The sequence below is a fragment of the Sphaeramia orbicularis genome, chromosome 4, assembly GCF_902148855.1.
Source record: "Sphaeramia orbicularis chromosome 4, fSphaOr1.1, whole genome shotgun sequence".
Taxonomy (NCBI): Eukaryota; Metazoa; Chordata; class Actinopteri; order Kurtiformes; family Apogonidae; genus Sphaeramia; species Sphaeramia orbicularis.
This window is the reverse complement of record NC_043960.1, coordinates 46,741,518-46,764,998: the sequence shown is the minus strand read 5'-3', so window position 1 is coordinate 46,764,998 and position 23,481 is coordinate 46,741,518. Positions and strand designations below refer to the sequence as shown.

Below are 23,481 nucleotides of genomic sequence, written 5' to 3'. Positions count from 1 at the left end.
ACAAATGTTAGAATATTACTATAAACGCATCAGTCTGTGCTGGTGACATTAATATTACAATCCTATAATGTAGTGCATCATATATGTGCTGCTCTCTTTGTAAAATTCTGTAATTATACAGATAAACAGGCATTTAGTACATGTTAGCAGAGCTGAGAGATTTGTCTGTGTAATTATGTTTTTTTTGATGATATGATCTATGCTGTTCATCTGAAGAGTACATCATATGATAAATCCAGATTGGTCACCATTGATGATTGTGAGATCGCTTTGCTCTAACTGCACTTGAATCACAATATGCTGAAAGGTAATTGTAATGTTTTTGTCCAATAATGGAAAAAAAATACAACCCACTGAACTTTAAATGCCTTAAAAAATGTTTTATGGCTGATGTAATACTAATTGTTAGAAGTAAAGGAGAGGATAAGTTTTTAGATTTCTCATTTCAGCAGTGATAAACATGACTGTTCGGATTCACAGCATCAGAGTGGTGACTACAGACTACATAGAAATGTGACTGCCAAAGTAATGCACTGTAAAATTAGGCTATTTTATTCAACATCTGACTCAAAAGCTAAACAAAATAATAATCTTAAATAAGCTGAATATCAGATCTGAAAATTGCCAGTCCAGTAATCAGGTAGCAACTAAATAAATATTATATATTTATTTTAGTAATTATACAACAATCATTTTTAATAACAGATAAAGGTACAGTTATAATTAACAGAGTCTCTGTTGTAGTGTGTCAGTTCTAGTCTTGTTAGTGAGCTAGTCCTCACAGTGGAACAGTTCTTATTAGTATTATTTATTACACATGTGATTATGTTCCAGTGTGATGCTATTGTTAGTTGGTGATGTCAGATGTGTGTCTCTTACGTAGGTCCCTGACATCTGTTGAGTGGTTCTGTCGAGACACTGTTTATGGAGATAAAAACTTATTGTTTTGATGCTCCACATCCATCGATGATTTGCATTTATTTCTAGTCCATCTGTGAGCATCTGTGCTGCATCTGCGTCCTCGTCAGTGTTTCTGGATGGTTTTGGTGCAGTGTTTGGTCTCTGCCACTGCAGCAACACCAGACCTGCTGAAAACCCTTCCAACACATCTGCTGCCTCTTTTTCTTCTTTATAAAATTCGCCTCTCCTGCGTTTTACTCAGAGCAGCAAAAAGAAAGTATATCAAGGCTGAATTGCAACTCATGTCTTTAGTTTTTTTTTTGTTTGTGTCACATCTTATGTCAAAAAAAAAAGAAGAAACCAAAACCTCAGGCCATACATGAGCCGTGGGCATTAAGTCCCGCCCCTGAATGTGCAGTGGCCAATAGAAACAGAGTCTGCAGTGTGTGTCCTGAGGGGTGATGACTGGAAGAGGTGGGACAGGCTTTTTTCTTTTTGCGTGTGTACAGATAGTATGTGTTTTCCCTCCTCATGTGTGATAGTCATCCCAATCTTATTAAGGGCTGCTGTTAGTGCAGTGTCCCGCCTCCTCCTCCTCCTCCTCCTCCTCCTCCTCCTCCTCCTCCTCCTCCTCTTTCCTTTTTTGCCCTCTCTCTCCTTCCTTTCCCTCCTTCTCTCTCTTTCTCTTTCTGCTGCTTCTGCTCTTGTTGCTGCTGCTGCTACAGATAGAGACAGAAACCCAGACCATTACATTCACTGTCGGAGAGAGAGAGAGGCCGCAGACACACACTTCACTTCTGCATTTTTCTCCATCTGTCCTCTTTCTCCTTCTCTGGGTCACTTTCACACACATACAGATACACATGAAAATGTCCGGAGAGGAGGACACTCTGTCAAATGGGTAAGATGCTTCAGTACTGCATGTGTTTGCCTCTGTGCTGTAGGATGCTCTGTCTTTTCTATTCCCATAATCATGTAAAGGAAACTCTGTGTGTGTTCAGGCTGTGACATTCAGGCATGTGGACAAACTCGCTCGGTTTATTAGTCCTTTTGTGTCACAGCTCAGTGCTGCCAGGCCTCCGATCATCTTTTACCAGGTCCTTAAGAGTCCTTAAAGTACTGCTTCGTCACTCTGGGAAGGCCGTGCATGTCTGCTTTCTTACTTGTTTTCACATGAGCACATGCAGAGGTGTATGTAAATATGCATGATAAGCGGTTTGTGTGCATTTGCTTCAGTGATAATGATCATTATTGTGCAAGTTTTCCTCTAGAGAAATCAAACCCCCAAATTCAGACTTGCTGACTTTAAATTAAATTAGATAAATAGACAATGTGCGGTATGCGCATCCTGACCTTAACAGACTGTCCTCATTGTTAGGTGGTCAGGCCTTCTCTTTCTTTTGTACAATTGTTCAATTTGCTTCATTAAAGAGGACATGTGAACTGTACTGTGCAACAGCTTCACTCACTGAGGTGACTTTGTCCTTTTCATTGTCCTCAGGCCTCATATTTTAAAGTGTAACTCTGTTGAGTTCTTGTTTTCCAGTCCTTCAGGACCAGTCAAGTTGGTTTACAGCTATAAGGAAATGATGATTGTGTAACAGAGTTGCTGTTACAGTATTATACCGGACTGTGAATGACTGGGCGTATCAAAATCACCCAAAATATCTTCTCTGAAATAGTGCTCAGTCACATATGTAAACAAAGCTGGCTAAAATACCATCATCACTTGACAGTTACTGGCATTTATTATTTATAAGCCTCTGTTTCTGCTCTGTTTGTTGCTGCTGGATCCAGTTGGTCTTAACAATGTGAAATAACTGATGGACTCTTGACTGTTTCATTTTAAGAGTAGAATTAGGATTCATTTAGAGTATGGGTTAAACATCCACAGTGCAAAAAAGATAAGAGGTTTTAATTGTTGCAATTGCAATACAATATTAATTATTCATATTCATATAATCATATGGCAATAAGAATCCTTTTTTCCCCATTGTCTTAGAATGAGCCATGTTTGTACTGTAGCTTTCATCATCTTCTTGTTCTCAATTTTATGTTATAGTTGGTGTCATTGCATTAATTTCACCTACTGTGTTGGAGTGTGGACCAGCATTAATACCCTCTTAACTAACAAACCCAGAATGGACAAAATAAATACCCAGGGATTTACTAGACTGTTATTGTTCCTACAACATTGTATTACCTTGCAGTTAACAAGCCAAACAAATAGAATGTCAGGCAACTACATCAACCGCTATGGTCACAGATGTACAACCAGCATAGAACTGTTATGTTGATTGATCTGGTCTTTCTGACAAATCTTACAGATGAAAAAGCTCTGTCCAAACTTCTCATCCATGAATACTCATTCACAAATGTGTCAATTATCAGTGTGAATACAGATTTTGCATTAGGGGGTGTTAGCATAACTGTTTGCAGGTTAGCAGGTGTTTTTAAGTCTGTTTAAAGTAATTCTGTTGAGTCTCTCAGCACTAAAACCACAGTTCAGGAGTTTGCGCAAAGAGCTACAGATGATTGTCAAAGTGATGAAGTCAAAGTGTAAAGATATTTTACATTTCTCTGACTTCTGGACAAATCACAGGAAGTTATGCAAGGCTACCATTTTTGCAATATCCACCTTCACTGCTAGATGTCACTAAATATCACACACTGAATCTTTAAGATGAGTTCTGAAGGCTATGGTAAGGATCTACCAGATCATTACAGTCAACACATACAGTAGTTCATAAGTTTAGTTTAGTTTTACTTTAATCTTTAGAGATTTTTAGATTTTTAAGCACCTTTAAGGTGCAGCTTGGACACAGCCTCAGTGAAGGAAATTGATGTTGTACAGTCAGTGGCATCATGTGTCAATTCAGCTGTTGTTTCTCTGGGAACTGGTAGTTGTCTGTAAGTGACCCACAGAACTCACTGTGACAACCTGTTTACTGCACATATTTGTTTAGTTTGACTGTGTGTGTGTGTGTGTGTGTGTGTGTGTGTGTGTGTGTGTGTGTGTGTGTGTGTGTGTGTGTGTGTGTGTGTGTGTGTGTGTGCTGAGAGATGACATGTGACTGCAGCATTATCCTTGAAATCAATGAACACATGTACAGGGTGTCTGCTGAGAATTAATCACATTAAGCATTAATAATGATTATGTGCCATATGCCTTATTGTTCTACAGACAGTAGGCAGTCACTTATGAAAAAAAAAACACTCCTCATGGTTTAATAGAGCATCTGGAAAGAAAATTGTTCCCATAGAGGTTAATATTGTTATGTGTATTGACTTTCATTAACAGTAGTTTTAATTATTGTTATTGCATATACGTTACCCTTGTTGCTTGACTACTGGAAGTCATGGTTGTTTATTATTTTTTTGGCAAATGTTTTGGCGTTTTGAGCTCGTCACCCTTGGCCATAGATGACTGTATGTCCAGTTGTGTCTGCTGTGGAAGGATGTTGGTGTGAACTGCACTTATAGGAGATTTCACAAACTTATATTTTGACTAATCTTATTTTGTCCTATGATGTGTTTTTCAGTGGTATCATGAAGACCATGTCACTAAATAAATAGATAATGGCGCTGTCCAAACTCTTCATACTCAGCTAACAAAACTTTTAAGTAAGCCAAAAACCAGTTTAATTACTACATTTTACAAAGAGTGTTGCATTAGGGGTTTGGAGTGTTAATGTTGCTAGGTCAACAAGTTCATTTAAGTCCATTTGTAACTCTTGTTTAAAATCTTTTTGCACTAAACTTGCACTGCCGTTGATAAAGGGAGACAACTGAACCAGATGTACATGATGTAAAAAAAACAAAAACAAAAACAACAAAACACATTGAATCAAAGGTATGATGCACAGTTTGAAAAATGTGGACTAGTGTTTACTTTATCAATGACCAGATTTATTACAGTTTTCTTTTAGCCTTTATTCAAATATATTAATGATCCAAAATCCAGAGTTTCTGTTCAGTTAAAAACTATAACAAAAAACTATCACACAAAGCTATAGCCTCCAGAAACCAGCAAAAAAAGAGGAAACCTGTTACAGTTGGATTACTACAAGGCTACACTTTAAAAGAGCTGAAAACAATGAGGATTCAGATCATAGATGATGATTCTACCTCAAAAGATCACCATGTGATCTTTTGATCAGACTGGCAAACTTAGATTTACTGAAGCAAACAGTCACAATGAAGGCATAATATGTTTAGTAAGTGTGAACAAAATGTTAAGTAATCTGTTCTCTGTTTCATTTGTGATTATTATGAAATAGTTGTATTTTATCAGGTTCAAAATGAAAACAACATATTATAAACTCAGTTATCTAAACTATATCAGGTGACTACCCTGTTTTTATGCAGGTAAACACACATACATTGTGAATGTCCATTTGCTGTGACTGCAGTTGTCATTGTGAGTCTCTGCTGTTTTCAGGAAGCAGCGTTTGCAGCTGGTTATATGTGAACACAGTAGTCACCCCCATGTCATTAGCCAAAGCTGCATCTGTGTGTGTGTGTGTGTGTGCACGTGTGTTTGTGTGATGACTTGGTCGTTCCCCAGTGTTGCTAATGGCCAGGAATGTAAAGTGAACGCTGTCCATTAGTCATCGCTGTTAAACAGATTAGCTGTAGTTGTATATGTACTTGTTTATGTAGTTGTTCTTGCTCTTTTATTCTTTTGCACCTTTTCTGTGTAATGGTTAGATTTAGAACTCTCTGCCAAAGACTTAACAGTGATTTCTACTTGGTGAATAGTTGGACTCATGTGACTAGTACAGTGCCCTGGAGGTTCAAAAATCCCAAACTGCATTTCACAAATGAAACAAAACACAAGTCACTTCTGTTTTGCACAAAATCAAACCAGTGAGTATTACAACAGAAGGAGAATTCCATCAAATATGAAAATGTTTTGTAAAATAAGCTATGATGTACAAGAAAAATAGATTTCAGATGAAGCTCCAGTCTACAAAACATTAATGCAACAACCGACAGAAAGAAATTCATCACCTTAATGTCAGAGAACATTAGTGTAACACCAGTGTCAGCCATTAGTGTTTCACATTTACCATGAGTTGAATTAATTTCTTTAGCTCATTAAGCTGGATGTAATGAGATTTCCACATCTGATGTTGAGAAATAAAACACACATTTGATCTGAGCTGTTGTGAGCAGGAAGGATCCATGGAACAGGACATGGTTTTCGGTCATGACTTATTCTTATTCAGCATCACGTGAGGATCATGTGCACTGTGTTGAATTGTATATGCAGCAGCATTATTAACAAATCATTAGAAGCAGTTCATTGCTTTCATAAAGAAAGCTCAAAACAATGACTCCATTGACATGTACAAAATAGTATAATCTTATTCCAAAATAGACAAAATTCCCAATGCGCTTGTCACATTGCTAATGAAAGTGAATGTTGCACTGATATCCCTGTTTACATGCATCCGTGCATACTCTGATTGAAAACAGAGTTTTTTTGAGTTTCCTGTTCAACTGGGTAAACACCAGATCCCACTGTTACTCCTCCAAACACCTTGTTGAAAAGGTTAGCTTTTGGGTATTTGTACAAGGATATTTATCCAAAATCCTGATGATGTCCTCTGTTGTAATGTGTGTTTAGAAGTAGGTGTGTTTCTCCTCCTGAAAATAAATGTGGACTTTTCATTGGAGCATCCAACTGTACCAGCTGGTCATAAATATGGGATACTTGTTGCAAATGGGATGCATGTTTTGAATGTGCTGTAAACATGCCCCAAAAAATACCATAAATCTGGAATAACGTCTGTATATCCGAATGTAACATGTAAAATGGCCTAAATCAAATTATCCAAATGGAATATGCTGTTCAAATTCACGGTATTATTATATTTGGAATAATACTTGGTTAGTATGTGCATGTAGACTCATTATCTATTTATAGAATCAGCAGCTTCTGTTCAATACCTTCAATGAATGATCCTATTCATTCCTTTAGTTTTTATTACCTCCGCCAAGGAACGGCAGAGGTTATGCTTTCATTGAGGTTCGTCTGTTTGTTTGTTTGTTACCTCCGCCAAGGAACGGCAGAGGTTATGTTTACATTGGGGTTTGTCTGTTTGTTTGTTTGTCTGTTAAAAAGATAACTCAAAAAGTTCTGGATGGATTTGGATGAAATTTTCAGGAAATGTTGATATTGGCGCAAGGAACAAATGATTAAATTTTGGTGGTTATGGAGGGGGCACAGATTTGGATGAAATTTTCAGGAAATGTTGATACTGGTACAAGGAACAAATGATTAAATTTTGGTGGTGATAGGTGGGGGGGGACTGATCTACCTTGGTGGAGATCGGCGCTCTCCGAGTGCTTTTCTAGTTTATAAAAGTGGATGGTTGAGCAACTATAGTCATTTATTCTGATTTCTTCTGTAATGTGCAGTGTAATGCAAACAGTAACAACACTAACAGCTAATCAGTCTGTGGTGGTTGTTTTTTTATCTGTGGAGCCTGGCAGGTTTCTGTCTTAATCTGCTTGAGATGAGAATAGATGAAACTGTTCACCTTAGGTTACAAGTCAGAAGACATGCACAATACACACGTTAGACTTCATTTAAAAGGTAGCACCTTACATTTCTGTGTAACACAACTCAGATATAAGCTTGACCTTAACTCTATGTGAAGATAGTACTTATACTTCAGTGGTATGTGAACATACCACTTTCTAGGTTAGGGGACAGGGTTTGGAGGCTGTATTTGTCGTTGAAAATGAGAACAGGGTCACTGCAGCAGACACACATGAAAAAGAATATGGGAGTTGGCAGGGGTTTCCATCTTTTTTGGATGCAAAAATGTGAATACAGGGATTTTTTTTTCTTACTGAGATGACACAGGAGACATCAGGCCTTCTCTGTTTACCAGGGTTTCTTGTGGCCTTGGCTTTGACCCCGTTTAGATGATAGGATGGTATTTTGTCCTTCTTCCATTCTTTACATTTTTGTGTCATTTGTCCAGGTGCTCCCGATCAGATCTGTCGTTGGCTCTCGAGGACTGTATGGCAGCTCTGGATCTGTTCCTCAGGAATGACTTTGAAGAGGCGCAGGCCCGTCTCAGATCCAGGTAAGAACAGAGTCTGCAGCACATTCTCACACAGCTGCTGCTTGGTCCACCTGGAAATGTACATTTATGGACAAATGCAATGCATCAGAGGAAACAGCTGACTTTGTGCATACAAGCAACTGTATTTTTAGGCATTTTTGCATCATCTGGTTTCAACATTTTGAACAAGGCATTGCACACACAAGCAAGACGTGTTTATTTTTCATTTTACTGATGTTATTTTTCACACCAAAGCTGGAACAGACGTACAACTCTAGGATTTTGATCATGATCCAACAAAAGCGTTAACACAAAAGACCTTATAAAATGTTCTTTCTAGGAAGGTAAAACTCTGTTCTGAGGTTCTGTCTGGTCCAACCATCAATTTTTAACTCTCAGTGAAAATTAAGTAACTTTTGAATGTTAAGTATTTCCAGGTAAAATGCAGTTAAAGTATTTGAATGCAGTAAAATATCAGATTTTTCCGCCGATAAAGGACTTCAGTTTAGAAAACTGAAAGCTAAAAATAAGCACAACACTTCAGATTCCAGTCTCTTTGTATAAACTATTTGCAATTGTCAAACAACTAACACTGAGAGGAAGTGAAAGGAGTTAATTTAGCTAATAAGTTAAGTTAATAAGTCCGTTCCAATTCCAATATAAATATGAGTTATGGGCATTTTGTTTATTCATTTGATCTGATTAAGCTTGTCATTTTGCTAAGGTTCATATAAATGCTTTTGTGTTCAGTAGCATTACCTGATGACATTAAATATGTGATTATTGTAAACAATCCATGTTTCTGTATACAATTGGATGACATAATAGCTGCAGGTTTTGTATGATTGACAACATAGTGTTTTGTTTTTCGTCCACAATCTCTCTCCACAGACTCACACCTTGTCTCAGGTTTTGTGTTCAACAATATGTCATCGAGTTACACCTTTGTTAAATGCTCTTTTCTGTCTATTATTATCAGAACCTGCATCGTCCTGTTACTATTCTCCTCCACCCATGGTGTTCTCTGTGGGTCTGTGGGCCACTCCTTAGCCCCAGTTTCTTCTATTCAATGTGGAATTAAACTGCTTCCTGTGAGCAATTTAGTTCTCAACCTAGATTGATAGTTTTTGTCAGTTTTAATGCTAGACTACTTAGATCACAATCAATTGTAAGGACTTTTATTGCACCATTACATAAATAGTGAGTTACTAAATTACTGTTCTGGTGTGGTAAACATAATACGGTCTACTACATAAATCTGTGGTTATGAAATATTCCCAGTGGAGGAAAAACTGTCCAAATCCACCCCAGTACCACTTGTAGTTTCTGCCACCTGAGGGTTGGCAATCTATCAGCCTAATGGGTGGCCTCATTTCTATCTCAATATTCTTCCCACAGCTCTGCTTGTGCTCTCTCTGCATCTTCCAGTCAGTGAAATACACCCACCTGAACAAACAGTAGTTGCAAATATACACACGCTTTGTTTGTAGCTGTTTTTGAGTCCAGATGCTTGGCTATTTCATGCAATAGGACAGGATGAGAATTGAAAATTAGTGCTGATTCAGTGAAAGGTAAAAGAGGTCTGGCCTACAGTAATTGTTATTTAGATAGATGTGTTATAGTCTTTACAACTGTCTTGTTGACCTGAACAGAAGATATTATTGGGGTTAAAGTAGATGCAAGTTAACTTTGCTATCCTCCAGTCAGCGAAGGCGGTCTAAAATGTGCATGTTTTTTACATTTGAATGCAACACTCTAATCAGATTGAGCTCGGGTTTAATTCTGTTTGGTTTGTGCAGAACTCAATAACACCATAACCCCCCCCCTTTAAATTTAGTTTGCTGCTCTAAGAAAGGTTTTGTAAGGAAACTGATGACCTGAGGCCTGAGAGCTCCAATATGTAAGATTATGTAAGTTTTAATGACATCTTCTGCAATATGAGCGAGAGAGAATGCTGAAAAATTAATCTACATGGAACAAGATGCCTCGAGGATCCAAAACAGCAGCAGCAGATGTTCTCTGTGTTTTCAGTCCATGTCTCCTACTAATGCCTCCTCGGTCTGTGTCTGTTTCCCTAAAGCTGCATTATGACGCAGTCAGGTGGATAAAGGTTTACCACAGAGGCTGCAGCAGTTACACACAGCAAAACTAAATGACTTAGAGACATTTTTGGTGATATACATATGTACTTAAAGCCTCTGGAAAGCATTTTATGTTGCATAATGTTATAAACATAAAAAAAATATTAGAATTAAGTTTCAATCCAAATTCAAAATTGTCACTATTCAAGTTTTATAAACTTTAAATTTGGTTTCAATTGGACATAGTTTGACTGGAAATATCTCTTATGGAATGGAAAATTAACCACATAATGCTAATGATCCCAGCCCATTTTTCCATTCACATTAGCTACTGTTAGCTACTAGCTGCTAACTAACTCTTTATTGCCTAAACAATCTATCACCTAATTTAATGTAATGCTAACTGTATATGTCTTGATGTACTATGAAGACTACATCCATCTGTTTTGTAAATATTGTGTTATTACTTGTTTTTAAATTAATTTTATTTAATTTGCACAAAAGGACAATTAACTATTAGCATGTTGTTAGACTCTGTTTATAGATATTCAACTAGCTAACACCCTTTGCTAACACATGTAGCCCCAGTTATGGAGTGGCTAAGGTTAGTTAACATTACTAGAGTCATTACTACAGTCCTGAAAACGGTTTTAAACCAGTGGTTACCATACGTTTTCAGATCAAGACCTGAGACCTCCTCTGAGAGGGACAGGGAGTCCAAGTGAACCATGTTCAGCACCCCCATTGCCAAAGCAGCTGTGCGGAGTTGGGGCTGCAAGGTCACTGGAGCCTGTCATGGTGGCAATTCTCCAACCACCAACATTAAGGGGTGCTGTCAAGCTCAAGAAGAAGTTCTGTTGAGCTTGGTTGGCACTTGGGACTCCAGAGGCAGGTGACAGGTACCGGCAGGCTAAGCAGACCACAACTTTGGCAGCTGTTGAGACAAAAAACTAGGGCATGGGACAAGTTCAGTGGGGCCATGGAGCTTGACATTTTGGTCAGCCTTGAAGAATTTCTGGCAAACCGTAAGACAACCCAGGAGGGGAAAGTGGGGCTTCATGAACACTATTTACAGTGGAGACAGAGTTCTGTTGACCTCAAGTGTGGATATCATCAGATGTGGAAGGACCTCTTCAAGGATTTCCTAAACCCTATCTTCACGCCTTCCATGGCAGAAGCAGAGCCGTGGGACTCAACCCATCACCCAGGCTGAGGTGTCCAAGGTAGTTGAGCACCTCATTGGTGGCCAGGCCTTGGGAGTGAATGAAGTCCATCTGGAGTTTCTTAAATCTCTGCATGCTGATAATTAGAGTAATGGATTGGATTTATATAGCACCTTTCTTTTGTCATGTTGTGGCTGTCTTGAATGACACACCTTTTCAATATTGCATGGAGGACAGGGACAGTACCACTGGATTAGCAGAGTGTGGTGGTGGTTCCTTTTTTTAAGGGGGACCAGAGGATGTGTTCCATGTATAGGGGGATCACACCCCTCAGCCTCCCTGAGAAGGCCTGTGCCAGGGTACTGGAGAGGAAAGTTTGACTGATAGTCAAACTTTACATTCAAGAGGAACAATACGGTTTTCAACCTGGTCGTGGAACACTGGACCAGCTCTTTACCCTCTATGGTCTTAGAGGCTTCATGGGAGTTTGCCCACCCGGTCCACATGTGTTTTGTGGATTTTGAGAAGGGATTCGACTGTGTCCCTGCACAGTTTTAGCCTCATCAAACTGTGACCTTCATCTTGCACTGGGACAGTTCACAGCCGAGTGTGAAGCAGCCAGAATTAAGATCAGCACCTCCAAGTCCAAGGCCATGGTTCTCAGTTGGAAAAGGATGGACTCCCTCCTCTGGGTTGGGGAAGAGTTGCTGCGCCAAGTTTCATCTCTGGATCTTGTTCACAAGTGAAAAAAGGATGAAGTGTGAGACTGACAGATGGACCAGGGAAGTAATGCAGACATCGTACTGGTGTGTTGTGGTGAAGAAGGAGCGGAACTAAAAGGCAAATCTCTTGATTTACCGGCCCTCACCTATGGTCACAAGCTGTGGGTAGTGACGGAAAGAGATAGATTGTAGATACAAGCAACGGAAATTAGTTTCCTTCGCAGGGTGGTTGGACTCTTCTGTAGAGACAAGGTGAGGAGTTCATCCATCCAGGAGAGGCTCAGAGTAGAACCACTGCTCCTCCACGGTTGAGAGAGAAGCCAGTTGATCAATGAATCAATCAATCAAATTTTATTTATATAGTGCCAAATCATAACAAAAGTAATCTCATGACACTTTACATATGTTGATAGAAATCAGACTCTCAGCCAATTTACAGAAACCCAACAGAATCCTCCAAGAGCAAACACTTGTGACTGGTGACAGTGGTGAGGAAAAACTTCCTTTTAACAGGCAGAAACCTGGAGCAGACCCAGACTCCTGGAGGATGGCCGTCTGCCTTGACCAGTTGGAGTTAGAGATTGAGGGTAAAGGAGGAGAAAAAGAGAGAGCTGTAGAGATAGAGAGAAACTGGGGGAGAGGGGGAGAAAGGGGGAAGTAGGGGGAGACACATGGATGCAGCTGATGCACAGATAACTGAACTAGAACTGTCAAAAGAAGATCAGCTGGTGTTAGTATAATTACTAGAAACCAGAAGAAAGGTCCATGACTGGTAATACTTCTACTACAAATACAAGTACTAACAGCGGATATACTACTATTACAACAGTTAGTACAAATAATAGAAACCTTTACCATCTATGGAACTATATAATAAACACTATCATAACTATATGGATAAGTGAGTGATGACGATGAAGACAGGAGAGAGGCAGGACCACAGCAGCAGGTCCAGAGATAATCCAGGGAAAACCTGAGATGATCCAGGGAAAACCTGTGAGGCGATAAAGCACAGAGACTCCGGGGAAGAAGTCAAGTCAGTAACATGTATTCACTGGGGCATAAATAGAAGAGGAAATTAGGAGAGAAAAGGTCAGGGAGAAAGAGGAGCGGAGAGGAGGTCAGAGAGGAGGAGAAGCAGAGAAGAGCTCAGTGTATCCAGATGAGTCTTCAACAGTCTAAGCCTATAGCATCATAATTAAGAGCAGCCTGAGCTGCCCTAACTATAGGATTCATCAAAAAGGAACGGTTTTAACCGACTCTTAAACATAGAGAGGGTGTCTGCCTCCTGGACCGAGGCAGGGAGGTGGTTCCGCAATTGAGGAGCTTGATAGCTGAAGGCTCTGGCCCCCATCCTACTTTTGGAGATTCTAGGAACCCACCAGTAAGCCTGCATGTTGAGAGCGTAGTGATCTAGATGGATTGTATGGAACTAAAAGCTCTTTCAGATATGTACATGCCTGGCCATGAAGGGCTTTGTAAGTGAGGAGGAGCATTTTGAAGTCTATCCTAGCTTTTACAGGGAGCCAGTGCAGAGAAGCCAGCACAGGAGAAATATGGTCTCTGATACTGGTTCTAGTCAGTACACGGGCAGCAGCATTTTGGATTAGCTGAAGGGTCTTTAAGGACTTTTTGGGAAAGCCTGAGAGAATGAAGTTACAATAATCTAGTCTGGATGTAATAAAAGCATGGATTAAATTTTCTGCGTTGTTCTGTGTTAAATATATCTAATTTTAGTAATAATACGCAGATGAAAGAAAGCAGTTCTAGAAATCTGTTTTATGTGAGAGTTTAATGCTGGATCCTGATTGAAAATAACGCCTAGATTCCTCACAGTGGTTTTGGGATCCAGGGTAACACCATCCATGGTGACTACTTCGCTGGACACTGCATCCAACAGTTTTTGGGCCAAACACAGTGACTTCAGTTTTGTTTGAGTTTAACAGCAGAAAGTTGTTGGTCATCCAATCTTTAATATTTTTAATGCACTCCTGTAGTTTGGCTAGCTGACTGGCTTCATCAGGTTTAATGGATAAATATAATTGGGTATCATCAGCGTAGCAATGAAAGTTGATGGAATGTTTGATGTGGTTCTGTCTATCATGCTTTTAAAGGAGGTTATGTTCAGCTGTCATAGGGTTAATTCTCAGCCCTGTACTCTGATATTCACAATGACTGAGGGAGAAAACAGACATGTGACATAAATTATTCTCATTTGAAGGTGCAGACCAGGAAATGAATGCTGAGCTTCTATTTGAAATCATTGTGAAAAACAAAATTATTGTGAAAGGTAGATGAACAAATAATACAGAAATGTTTTGCAGATGTTCTTTTCCCTTTGGTATTCCTGTTGTGAGTGCTATATTGTGGTTTATTTTTTCAATTCCAATTCAATTTGCTGTGGTTTTGATTCTTTTCCTAATCTGCTGAATGTGTTTTATTTTGACCTTCTTCAACCAGTATCCAAGCTGTTACTTTTTTTTTTTATCATTATTATTATTATTATTATTATTATTATTTTATTATTATTGGTCATTTATGAGGTTCTGATTTTTGAAGCTCAGCTCTACTTCATAGTCTCAGAGCCAGTTCAAGTTCTTTGACAACATTGTGGAAACACGCCTGATAAATAATGAGTGAAGTGTTTCTGAATCACCAATCCTACACATATCCAGCAGCAGGCTTAGTTTTATTTGCCAGCTCTCTGTTCAAACATGCAACCTGGGCAAGGACTGTCTTTAGAACGAAGTTTAGCCTCCTGTCTGGCTGCTGTTCACCCATTCTCTCAGCGATAGCAGTTCGCCAGTGCATGCAGTGCACAGTAAATACAAAACATACAAGTAAGCTTTGGAATGGTGATGTTTTTATACACTCAAATGGGCTTTCAGTATTTTCACAAGAAACCTAAAATGTGTATTCTTCAAAGTAGCCTACCATACCATCATTCTTGACTATTAAAATATCTGAAGCATTTGATCCGGGAAAAAGTTGTGATTCTCATTCCTTCACCTTACTTCCTTATTTCTTTGAACCTGTTGAGGACCGAAGATGAGGCTGACAGAAAGTACAAAGCAGCTCCTCCCTCGCATCATGGAAAATTATGCTGCAAATATGTGACGTCAGAAGGATGAGCACTATTGAATCCCTCAGCCCAGTTTACCTCTTATAATAATCTTACAAGGTTTTCTGCTCAAGCTTGGCCTGACATCTTACATAAGCCTGAGACAATAGAAATGGAATCTCTGATGCTCAGCCTCCATCTTATCTGTCCGTCTGCTGCTGCTTCATGGTTGTTACACTATTCCTTTACCTGTTGGAATGAGATAATGATCAATCATCTATTGTGTAAAGATTTAAAGCCTTAAAATCCTCTACTTTTCAAAAAAAAAAAAAAAGTTTCCTCTCTCTTATATACCCACACATTGCCCTTCGTAATTTTTTAAGAAGAGTCTCAGAAGTAAATTGCTTTTGGTGACATCGAGTTATCATGGGTTAAGGTCTAATCTAAGATCTGATTACGTACATTTTGGTTACGTGGCAGTGAAAGGCTGCTGCTTTTAGTTTAGTGTAACTTGACAGAAGTCAGTCACATGAGTCCAAAAGCAGTAAAATGTCAGTCATCCTGATATACAACATTCCTCTGTACTCTCCCTCTTCCTTTGTACTTTATCTAAATAAGTTTGCATAGATTTTTTGTCATTATCTGTCATATGTTGCTGGAAATCTGTGTATGCAGTTGCATATTAAGAGCAATGCTGTGGAGCAATGCTGTATGTTATTGTTCTTTTTATTTAAAAAAAAAAAAGGAATGAGTTGTAATTATGATGCTAACTGGAAGAACAAGCTGATTTCAACTGGAATTACAGGTACATCTACTGTGATACAATACAGTACTTTTACACTTCTTTCATCACTTAAGGAAGACCTTTTTTGAGTGACTGGGTGTGACATGACATACCAAAAACCTTGGCTATAAATAGATGCTAACATTCCTTTTTTTTTGGTTAACATTTTTAGAGGCGGTAGCTTCCCCAGTACCCAGTCTCTCCCCTGTCATTTAAAGAGCAAGTCGGCAGCTTTTTATATGCTCAGAATTCTACATTGTTGACTTTGTACACGTGATTAAAGATGTATGTTGATCCAAACCAACATTGCACTGATCCTACAAATAGTTATTGTTGACCCAGAAACAATTACAACATAACAGTGAATCACAGTGATACACAGTTTGTCGTCAGTCCCACAAAACCCCATATATTCACCATCACCATCGCAGTGATTCACAAACTTTTTCATCTTAACACCCCAAAAATCTTTTTTCTTTGTCCTTAGAATCCAGATTTAGGAAAATGTGCCACAAACTGTCATGTCTACAGATCCACCAACTAAACAATGTTGAATTAGATAGTTGGAATTTCAACAATCAGTGTGAACTATCACATCTAATGACAGGAAAAGTAATTTTAGCTTGGCACATGACTGTAAATCCCCTTTTTATGTTGTTTCAGCCTTTTTGCATCTTCATTACCTCTGCCAAGGAACGGTGGAGGTTATGTTTACATCAGGGTTTGTCTGTCTGTTTGTTTGTTTGTTTGACTGTTAGCAAGATAACTCAAAAAGTTATGGATGGATCTGGATGAAATTTTCAGGAAATGGGGATACTGGCACAAGGAAATAATGATAAAATTTCGGTGGTGATCAGGAGGTGGGGGGGCAGGGACTGATCTGCCTTGGTGGAGGTCTGTGCTTTCTGAGTGCTTTTCTAGTTTTCATTTGTTTTCTTCTTTTTATTATATCATGTTACATTACTTTGATCTTATTACATATTTACATTGTTTTCATTTTGTTACATCTTTGAAGTTTTCTTGTTCTAATGTCTTTTAATGTCATTTTTGTGTTGTTAACATCTATGAAGTTAATTTCCTCTTATGTAGTTTTCCTCCTATTACCTCCGCCAGGAGGTATTGTGATCACTTTGCTTTGTGTGTTTGCGTGTTTGTTTGTTTGTTAGCAAGATAACTAAAAAAGTTATGGATGGATTTTCATGAAATTTTCAGGAAATGTTGATACTGGCACAAGGAAGAAATAATTACATTTTGGTGGTGATGGGGGGGGGGGCAGATCTGTCTTGGCGGAGGTCTGTGCTCTCCAAGTGCTTTTCTTGTTTTGTGTTTGTTTTCAACTATGTTTGCCTTGAAAGTTATTTCCATGTTGTTGTTATGTCCTTTAAAATCTTGTTACATCATTTTTGTCTTCTTATACTGGAATTGTCTTGTCACTCCTTTGAAGTCAATTTTGTCTATTTACATCATTTTCATCACTTTGACTTTAATGTTGTCTTGCCATGCAAATCTTTTACAGAGAATAAAAGTCTTCTTTTTACTCAGGAAAAGTTAATGTAGATACCATATGACTGTGACCAGTGATGTGTGATGAGGTTCATGGCTGGTGAGACACTGACTCAGTCAGATCTACAAATGTATGAACCCAAAATACTGTCTTGTTCACCATTTGATTGGCACCAGTTAACAGGTTATGTTTCATATCCCATATCAGCATTCTTTACACATACATACATGATGCATATTTCATTTAAGGTCAAAATTAAATTTTCACTCAAATTATGTTGGATATGAAATCTTCCATTTTGAGATAAAGGCGGGATGAGAAGGAAAATTAAACGACTTGACTTGTAGCTTGTGCAGTAGGAAGAAGAGCCTGTGGGCTCAGGAGCGCCCGCTGCCATGAGCCAGGAGTTCTGGCTGCCTCACTGAGTGCCATTTTTTATGCAGTTTTATGATTGATCTGCTAGACTGAACAAGTTACACACATACTTTACCACACAAACATTACCCAAACTATGAAGAGTCAGGGCATATAATCAAAGTGTTTGAAACCATTTTATTGGCAATATACAGAGACACAGAAACGCACTAATTGCATGGGATGCCAGCACAGTTTGTAAGGGATTATGGGATCCAAGGTGAGGGAGAGCTCACTCCTGCTGCACCGTGCATCTCTTCCCTGTATCTGAAGGGAAAATACAGAAATTCCACAATTTTTAATTGAAAAATAATCAAAATTATTGAAATCGCATGGAAAATACGTTTATAGAACAGGTCAGCAGACAAATATCAACATTTATTTTATCATTATGTGTTTGTTTTCTTCTTTTCATGATGACAGGTGAGGCTCTGCCTCCCCTGACCTCACATCACTGTTTAGCAATGCATGAAAAACAGCTGATGTAACTGAGGTCAATTTGAGAGCAATTATTGTATGACTTCTTTTTGTTTTTGTTTTTTTACAGAACCAAAGACAGCATGTACCACGCTCTGACCTATGCCACTATCCTAGAAATGCAGGCCATGATGACCTTTGACCCCCAGCACATTCTAGTTGCGGGAAACACCATGAAGGAGGCCCAGGCAATCTGTCAGAGGTGAGACTTCCTCATGTGAAATATCCTGATGAAATGTGTCAAGGGCCTCTGTTTTTAATTTCCCCTTCAGTCCCTGTGAATGCTGTCATTTTGAAACTTAGTCTTAACACAAACAAAACATTCAGCTTTAGTTCTAAAGGCAATGGAGACAAGATTTGTTTGCACTCCAACTGTTCATTTTGACATTCAGACATATGGCACGTGACATTTTAATTATCAACATCATACTAAAACCAGAGATCATGCTGAGATCATCCAGCTCAGCAGCCCAAAGAATGTCACAACTGTCTGTTGCAGTTTATCTTGAGGCCAATGTGAGAATCTGTCATGGATCCCTCTAATTACTCTGTCTCCATCAGTGTTTCTGTTGCTCTGATCATCAGAGCAGCAATGATCTGAGGTCTGCATCTGTTCAGCATATGATTTTTGAGAGCGTTTTAAATGCTTGCTCAGCACCGTGTTGGTAACTTTATGCTGCAGCAGAGCTGCATTTACTGGCCTTGACTGAAATGAGGCTGAGTCACTGGTTTGCAAAGAAACAAGATAACAGTGCAAGATGGTGCCTTCATGCTGAAACACAAGCAGACTGATACGCTGTTAACAAGAATTACAAGTAATTTGACATTTTAGACTGTAACACTGGAATATACATCTGAATTTTTGGGATTTGCTCTTGAAGATTTTCTGACTTTTGAAGTTGGCATTGAAGTCTTGGCAGATGGGGCTGGGCAGGCATTAGGGTTTAATTATAAATCTGTAAACATCTTCTACTTTACTTACGCACAGCTTTGTGATGCCGGTGTGTCCCCCTTGTTACATAATGCTTCAGCGGTGTTGGGATGTAATCTGCTGAGTCTATATAGGACAGAGTGACATGTGGCTTTTTATGAATTCATACATTTGTTTCCATTTTGGCTCCTCAGGCTGAAATGTGTCAGAGTCACAGATGGAAAAACATAAAATGATCTGGCCCTGGAAAGAAATGGCTTAAAATAATTAATTAATTAATTGTTGACAGCTAATTAATTAGTTGTTGCATATGCAGGTCATTTTCTTAGCATTATTTATATTTTATGCTTTTACTCTGGCTCTGTCACCTGTTGCTGATTAATGGTTTGATCATTTTATGTTCATGACAATAAATTTTAAAAATCACTCATGTTTTTGTTTCCTTCTCATTTAGGCATCGTAAGAAGTCAAGCTTTTCCAAAAATTTCACAGAAGGTCTGTATAAAGTAAATATGTCATCATTGCTAATATGAAAATAGCAGTAATTGCAGTATTTACCTGGTTTGCATCTTTACTGTACATGTTAATGAAAGTCATGTCTACTCATGTATGACATGCCTGCTTGTATATCTGACTATCTGTGTGTTTTTGCACGTTACTCTGCTGAACTTTCAGCTTTGTCTGACTAAAGCTAACCGTGACAATCCTTTCCACCTCAGAGGAGCTTCATGCTGAAGTCTGTTATGCCGAGTGTCTCCTGCAGAGGGCAGCGCTCACCTTCCTTCAGGTCAGGAATGAGGAAGACAGCTTGCACATACTCATCTTTTTCTGTTTTCATTAACTCTTCAAATCACTCCCTATTTTTTCTATTTTTTCAGGATGAAAACATGATTAGTTTCATCAAAGGGGGGATCAAAGTGAGGAACAGCTACCAGACTTATAAGTAAGACCCTGACCCTCAGCTGGTCCTCACCATCCTTGTCCAATCTGGGTTACAGACCAACCCAACATCCATAAACTGACACATAACTAACATCCATTAAAGGGCAGGCAGTAGAATGTACACATGCTCACTAGAGGCTTGATTCACATCTGAATTTTGGAAGCTGCATAAATGGAGGACTGAGGGTGATCTAATGGCAGAAACATAGAAAAAACAGCAGCAAAATAAACAGCCTCTATTGTCTGGTGTTTTTAGGTTCAGTGACTCTGAGCAGAGCGATGCACTGTGGAAAACATGCAACATGAAAGTTACAGGGTTTTTTTTAACTTTTTTTTTCTATTGGTACTATTTTAAGTTCATCTCTTTGAGGTAAGAATATTCAAATCTCAAAAGGAGCAATCTGTGTGTTACCCTAGACGACCAACAGCTCAACTCAGAACAAGATTTGCCGTGGTAATGACAATATGACTTTTACACCAAATCATGCAGCCATAGACAAAACGATGTTGACTCTGTCGTATCATGCTGTCTTTGTTTTATTTTTTAATTCGGAGGATGTTTAGCAGATTGTTAAAGGCTGATAGAAACATTTCTAGTAAGAAAAAGCCAATAGGGGATTGATCCACCAATATCACAAAAAAATGACACACTAGGAATTTTTTTATTTTTGACTTTTAACTAAGTCAAAGTAATAAATACCAAAATGAATAATTAGATAATTATGAATCAATGAATAATGTTAATGTAATGAATCAGTAAACATGAAACTGAATATTAAACTGTCAATATTCTAGGTGATTCATGTTGGACTTTATTTAAACTATTATTTTCCCTAAAAAAAAAAAAAACAACTAAAACCCATTGGCCACTGATAGCTCTGCAAACTATCCAGTAATCTGCCTCTGTCCAGTTAAGGTTTATGCTGATTGGTGAGTCCAGTCTTAACCCATCATCCCCGTACATTCAACATTTTAAAGCACATCCCTGTCATCTGCTCTGTGAATTTCAGTCTCTCCAGATGAAGATTTGTTTTCCCAAAGTGCAAAAGGAATCGAAATAATAGCAGTTTTGGTCAAGCTGCTGTTGCTGACCTGGACAAGTTAATAGTTTTGTACAAATAGTGAGTTTATTGTGGTGCTGTTTATTTTGTTTTAGTGTCATTTGTTGTGTCTATGTTGATGTTATTGATGAATTGTTTGACTCCAAACCGGTTCTACCCATGGACACAAATGAAATGACTAGGATCTGGAACTGTTTCATGTCTTCGTATCTTCTTTGTCTTTTACCAGAGAGCTTCACACAGTCCTTCAGTCCACCGGGTACACTCACGGCGACAACCACGGCCATTTTGAAGGTGGCGTTAAACTGGGAGTCGGAGCCTTTAATTTAGTGAGTCGTTTATATTATGTTTATGTTTATGTTTACGCATTTGGCAGACGCTTTTTTCCAAAGCGACTTACAGGGGAAAACCAATTAAATCACTCAATCAATCAAAATTTTATTTATATAGCGCCAGATCACAAAAAAAAGTTATCTCTTGACATTTTATATATAGAGTTGGTCAAAACCAGACTCTAAGTCAATTTACAGAAACCCAACAGAATCCTCCAGGAGCAAACACTTGTGACTGGTGACAGTGGCGAGGAAAAACTTCCCTTTAACAGGCAGAAACCTCGAGCAGACCCAGACTCCTGGAGGATGGCCGTCTGCCTTGACCAGTTGGGGTTAAAGAGAGAGGGTAGAGAAGGGGGAAAAGAGAGAGCGATAGCGATAGAGACTGGGGGAGAGGGGGAGAAGGGGGGAGTAGGGGAGACACATGGAGGCAGTTGAGGATAAGTGAGTGGTGATGATGAGGGCAGGGAAGAGGCCGGACCACCGCAGCAGGTCCAGAGATAATCCTGGAAGAATCTGTGGTTATCCTGGGAAAAACCTTATTAGAATATTTAAAATGGAATGTTTGAAAGTGTTAGGATAGGAGGTGCTCTCGGAAGAGCTGGGTCTTCAGGAGCTTCTTGAAGATAGGCAGGGATGCCTCTGTTCTTGTAGCACTTGGTAGAGCGTTCCACCAACTTGAAACGACCCATGAAAAGAGCCTGGATTGTCTTGTACAAGGTCTGGGGACCACCAGACTACGTTCCCCAGACGAGTGGAGTGGTCGTATATTCATTATCATCTGTTCTGTGCGTTGACTAATTATGCTTATATCAACGCTTTTTTATATTCTACCAAATTCTAAATATTTATTAATAATATTGGCATAATGGACATGTAAAAGTCATGTTAAATATGATGTATTTATTGTTGTTGTTGTTGTTGTTGTTGTTGTGTTTTACACCATTATGTTGAAATGACCACCAGCCTCAGTTCTACACTGATTGTCCTTTTGCAGATGATTTCTATGTTGCCCACACGGACGCTCAAACTTCTGGAGTTTGTTGGCTTCTCTGGTAATAAGGTGAGACTTATCGACCAATGGGAGCAGCTTATGGCTGGTGAATGTAGTTTGAGTAGTTGGATGTGTTTGGCTTCTACACACTAGGAAGAAGTGGAGCCTTTTTGTACTGCATGTAAAAGATTAAAGCTTCTAACTACTACTACTACTACTACTACTACTACTACTACTACTACTACTACTACTACTACAACTACTGCCACCACCACTACTACTACTACTACTACCACTACTACCACTACCACTACTACTACTACTGCCACCACTACCACTACTACTACTACTACTACTACTACTACTACTACTACTACCACTGCTACCGCTACCACTACTACTACTGCAACCACCACAACTATTACTACTACTACTACAACAAATCAAATGACATCCACAAACAATATGCACTGCACTTTTAGGGGAAGCTGGGCTTCCCTTGCAGTCTTTGAGAAATCGCCACTGCTGTACACTCGTGTGTGTGTTTGTGCAGGAGTTCGGTCTGCAGCAGCTTCAGGAGGGCTCTGCAGAAAGCACCTTCAGGTCCTTCCTGTGTAACATGCTGCTGCTCTGTTATCACACCTTTATGAGCTTCATATTAGGTGAGAAACAACACACCAACATACCTGCATGTAGATGCAACTGGCCACAAAGACAAAGAAATTATTTTTCTGCTTTTTTTTTTCTTCTAGGAACTGGAGAAGGAGACGTTGACGATGCAGAAAAACTGCTGCAGCCATACCTCAAAAAATATCCTAAGGTTTGCTTCCATTAAACATATTTATCAATTTGTTTGAATATTAATGGAACTGACAAATGTACAAAAAAATGTCATTGTTTTCACTGAACATGCATTTTGTAATTACAAAAAAAGTTAAGATTGTGATGCTTGCAACACACTCATGACATGTTTACCACCGTGTTACATCATATTTCCTTTTTATGACACATTTAGGAACTGAAGATTCTAATT

At 38.8% G+C, this 23,481-nt stretch overlaps 1 protein-coding gene across 1 annotated transcript in view; it reads left to right on the top strand.

Moving 5' to 3' along the window:
* ttc39a (tetratricopeptide repeat domain 39A) overlaps window positions 1–23,481 on the top strand; it is a 40,943-nt gene that overhangs the window by 5,028 nt on the left and 12,434 nt on the right. Inside the window, exons 5-13 of the mRNA XM_030131753.1 lie at window positions 7,899–8,003; window positions 18,259–18,390; window positions 19,574–19,614; window positions 19,839–19,906; window positions 19,998–20,062; window positions 21,352–21,451; window positions 22,452–22,517; window positions 23,002–23,110; window positions 23,201–23,268. Coding sequence (XP_029987613.1) covers window positions 7,899–8,003; window positions 18,259–18,390; window positions 19,574–19,614; window positions 19,839–19,906; window positions 19,998–20,062; window positions 21,352–21,451; window positions 22,452–22,517; window positions 23,002–23,110; window positions 23,201–23,268 — 754 coding nt within the window. The remainder of the gene's footprint in view (window positions 1–7,898; window positions 8,004–18,258; window positions 18,391–19,573; window positions 19,615–19,838; window positions 19,907–19,997; window positions 20,063–21,351; window positions 21,452–22,451; window positions 22,518–23,001; window positions 23,111–23,200; window positions 23,269–23,481) is intronic.